Source organism: Otolemur garnettii, unplaced genomic scaffold, assembly GCF_000181295.1.
Source record: "Otolemur garnettii isolate 467f Iridium unplaced genomic scaffold, OtoGar3 scaffold00001, whole genome shotgun sequence".
In the NCBI taxonomy this organism is placed as follows: domain Eukaryota; kingdom Metazoa; phylum Chordata; class Mammalia; order Primates; family Galagidae; genus Otolemur; species Otolemur garnettii.
Window position 1 is genome coordinate 46,924,607 of NW_003852396.1, and position 4,142 is coordinate 46,928,748.

The following is a 4,142-nucleotide window of genomic DNA, read 5'->3' on the forward strand; positions in this document are numbered from 1 at the left end:
TTAACATACCATTGTCCCCTTCCATCAGGCTCATATCATTCAGATACACAATGTTGGTGAAGGCCTCCCTTCTTCTTTCCAGCTCCAAACAGAGAGTAAGATATCCAGGCCAGAAACTTTAAAGAGACCAAAGTTGAAGAAAGGAATAAAAGGCAGTGAATTTACCTGGGGCTGCATTGTCCAGTATAGCAATAACATGTCACATGTGGCTATTTAAAATAAAATTAATTAAAATATAATTAAGTCAAATATAAAAGTCTTTCAGTTGACCCCTTCACATTTCAAATACTCAATGACCAAATGTGGCTAGTGACAACCATATTGGACAGTTCAGTAGAACATTTCCATTATCACAGAAGAGTCTTTTGGACAACCCAGATTGTTTAAACAAAAGCTATTAACAGGCCTGACTTGGTGGCGCATGTCTATAATCTTAGTATTCTCTGGGAAGCTGAAATGGAAGGATAACTTGAGGGCAGGAGTTTGAGACCAGCCTGAACCAGGAATTTGAGGTCACAATGAGCTATGATAATGCCACCACACTCTACACCAGGCAACATAGCAAATACTGACAATTGAGGCCAAGCCCCAATTATGAGTCATTTAAACTTTATATATTTTCTAAAAATTTTAAGATTCAATACAAAATTAGCATATTTCTTCTTCAAATATGCAAACCTTGGAAGTTCTCCTTGACTCTTCCCTCTCCTTCATTTCCTATATCCAGTGGCAGGAAGTCCCACTGCAGGCTAGGTGCCTATGGCTCAAGCGGCTAAGGCGCCAGCCACATCTGAGCTGGCAGGTTTGAATCCAGCCTGGGCCCACCAAACAACAATGACGGCTGCAACCAAAAAATAGCCCGATGTTGTGGTGGGCACCTGTTGTCCCAGCTACTTAGGAGGCTGAGGCAAGAGAATTGCTTAAGCCCAAGAGTTGGAGGTTGTTGCGAGCTGTGATGCCACAGCACTCTACCCAGGGCAACAGCCTGAGGCTCTGTCTCAAAAAAAAAAAAAAAAATAGTCCCATTGCAATTTCCTTTGAAACATCCCTTGGATGTGTTCCTTTTGCTGTCCTACTCATCAATTTCTATCTATCTCAATGACTGCAACACCTTCCTAGTTCACCTTCCTGTCTGCAAACCTACTTGTGTATGACAGAAGAAATGATCTCCAGAATGCTCCATTTTCATTATTTTTGTACCAAAAAGTATAAAAGAGTCTCCTGATAACTAAATTCTTCTGACCAGCTTTTAAGGTCCTGCATAATCTCTTCACCCACCACCTGACCAGTCTCATCCCTGATTATCAGTGAAAAACTGTGTAGCAAGTACCTACCACTATATGAATTAGACACTAAGAGGGAAGAGACACAGGTCACTATATCCAAAAGCAATAAATAATTGACTAATATGTGATGTGGATAATAAGCAATGTCAATTTCTCACGCCCTTGCTTTTACTGTTTCTCTCACCTGCCAGACCCTCTTCCTGGGTACTTTACAAATACAAATTCTACCAGGTGTCAGGATTTATGTCCAAAGGCTCCCCTCCTCCCTGAGTCCTTCACCAGAGATTGTATTGAGCCCATTCTGACCTCTCCCTTCTTGGAACTCCTATATCAATTACACCTGGTATCACACAATCTGGTACTTAATTAAATATTATCCACATGGCTGAGAACTGAGGTGAGCAACAGAGGGACTGGAGAGGAATAAACAAGGAAATACGCACAAAATTTAAAAGGAAAAAAATATTTCATTTACTATCACTTAGAATTCCCAAATGATAATGCATATCAGTTCAGGCTCTTAACTGTAAGGTTGTTAACTGAAATTATTCTAATCTTAACTTTAGCCTCTTAGAAAATCTTCACTTAGGCTTGGCGCTTATAGCTCAGCAGCTAGGGTTCCAGCCACATACACCAGAGCTGGTGGGTTCGAATCCGGCCCGGGTCTGCCAAACAATGACAACTACAACCAAAACATAGCCAGGCATTGTGACAGGTGCCTGTAGTCCCAGCTAGTTGGGAGGCTGAGGCAAGAGAATCACTTAAGCCCAGGAGTTTCAGGTTACTGTGAGCTGTGATGCCATGGCACTCTACCGAGGGTGACATAGTGAGATGCTGTCTCAAAAAAAAAAAAAAAGAAAAGAAAATCTTCACTTACCCACAAGATCTACATATGTCAGCCATTTTCCCTTTGGTTGTAAAATCTGCAGGAAGTTTAATTAGATGAAGGATCAGCTGACTATAACCCCAGGAAAGCAAATGTGAATGAGGCCTGTGAAATGAAAGAGTATCAGTAGGTCAGGTTAGGTGACTCGCCCTGTAATGCTAGCACTTCAGGAAGCCAAAGTGGGAGCAGTGCTTGAGCCACACAGTTTGAAACTGGCCCGGGCCACATATTGAGACCCCTATCTTTACAAAAAAAGTAAAAATTAGCTGGCTGTAGTAGTACATGCCTGTAGCTCTGGCTACTTCGAGGCTGGGGCAGGAGATCACTTGAATCCAGAAGTATGAGATTGCACTACACTGCAGCCTGTGCAACAGAATAAGACTGTATTTCTTAAAAAAAAAAAAAAAGAAAGAAAGAAAAAAGATCAGGGCGGAGCCCATGGCTCAGGGGGTAGGGCACCGGCCCCATACACGGAGGGTAGTGGGTTTGAAACCGGCCCCAGCCAAACTGCAACAAAAAATAGCCGGCTATTGTGGCGGGCACCTGTAGTCCCAGCTACTTGCAAGGCCGAGGCAAGAGAATCGCCTAAGCCCAGGAGTTGGAGGTTGCTGTGAGCTGTGACACTATGGCACTCTACCAAGAGCAACAAAGTGAGACTCTGTCTCAAAAAAAAAAAAAGTAAATTAGATAGAAAATAAACTTTAGAATGTTATTACCCATCTAAAAAGAGTTTAATTATTTTCATTATTATTATATATTTTAAACATTTTTATGTGGCTTATAAAAATTAAAAATAGCTGCTTTTCCTATAAACTGTTTATTTTTAAATATTAGGTATTTTAGGTAATCAAAAGCAAAGAAAAGAAGGAAGCCCATAATTCCATCACTCATAGATAGCCATAGTGTATCTTCCCAAACTTTTTACCTAGGCATATAAGGCAGGCATCTGGGGGGCTTATAGGAAGGTTCTCCCGAAGGAAAACACAAGGAATATTTCTTTCTTTCTTTCTTTTTTTTTTTTTTTTTTGCAGTTTTTGGCCAGAGCTGAGTTTGAACCTGCCACCTCTGGAATACGGGGCCAGCGCCTTTCTCCTTTGAGCCACAGGTGCCACCCAGGAATATACAAATATCAGTGTGTATTTTTTTGTAAATATTATTTTTTAAAAAAATTCTAAATCTGATTATGTCTGATCCCTTCACAATTTTTCAGGCAGACAGACACACACACACAATTTTCTTCCTCTAACTTTAATCATTAAGGGCTCTTAATGTGGGTCCATGAAAGAACTACAGGAGGTCAGTTTAATTCCCTGAAGTCATGTGCAAAATTCTGCATGGATGTACATTTTTTCTGAAAGGAATCATTAGATTCTTACAGGGCTGATGACCCCAAAAATGTTCAGAACCACTAAGAAGTACACCTAATCTCATTATTCCCATAATCTTTTCCATAACTGTTTCTCAAGTGAGCCCAGAATGTTATATGTGAATAAAACAGTTCCAGAGGAACTTGGGAGCTCAATCCTTAGAAAAAGGACTTCTTCCATACCTGGGGTAACCTTCACTATCCATAGTGCTTGTGCTCGGCGGAGCATCACGGGACACGGCCAAAAGTAGCCAATCCAACCTTAAAGACTCTGGTTGCAGAAGGGACTCAAGGAAAGATGACCTAAGAGAAAGTTGGGGGAAAAAAATCACCAATCTGCATGGTAAGAAAGGAAACATAAAATGTGGGGGTGTGAAGAAAATTTGGTTAAGAGATCAGTATAGGGGCTCGGTGTCTGTGGCTCAAGTGGCTAAGGCGCCAGTCACATACACCTAAGGTGGCGGGTTCGAATCCCCAGCCCAGGCCTGCCAAACAACAATGATGGCTGCTACCAAAAAACAGCCAGGCGTTGTGGCGGGCGCCTGTAGTCCCAGCTACTTGGGAGGCGGAGGCAGGAGACTCGCTTGAGCCCAGGAGTTGGAGG

At 41.9% G+C, this 4,142-nt stretch overlaps 1 protein-coding gene across 1 annotated transcript in view; it reads right to left on the reverse strand.

The window, feature by feature from the left end:
* HPS5 (HPS5, biogenesis of lysosomal organelles complex 2 subunit 2) overlaps positions 1 to 4,142 on the reverse strand; it is a 44,519-nt gene that overhangs the window by 6,352 nt on the left and 34,025 nt on the right. The window contains exons 19-21 of the mRNA XM_012811399.2: positions 3,722 to 3,841; positions 2,164 to 2,277; positions 6 to 116 (exon numbers count right to left, since the gene is read on the reverse strand). Coding sequence (XP_012666853.1) covers positions 6 to 116; positions 2,164 to 2,277; positions 3,722 to 3,841 — 345 coding nt within the window. The remainder of the gene's footprint in view (positions 1 to 5; positions 117 to 2,163; positions 2,278 to 3,721; positions 3,842 to 4,142) is intronic.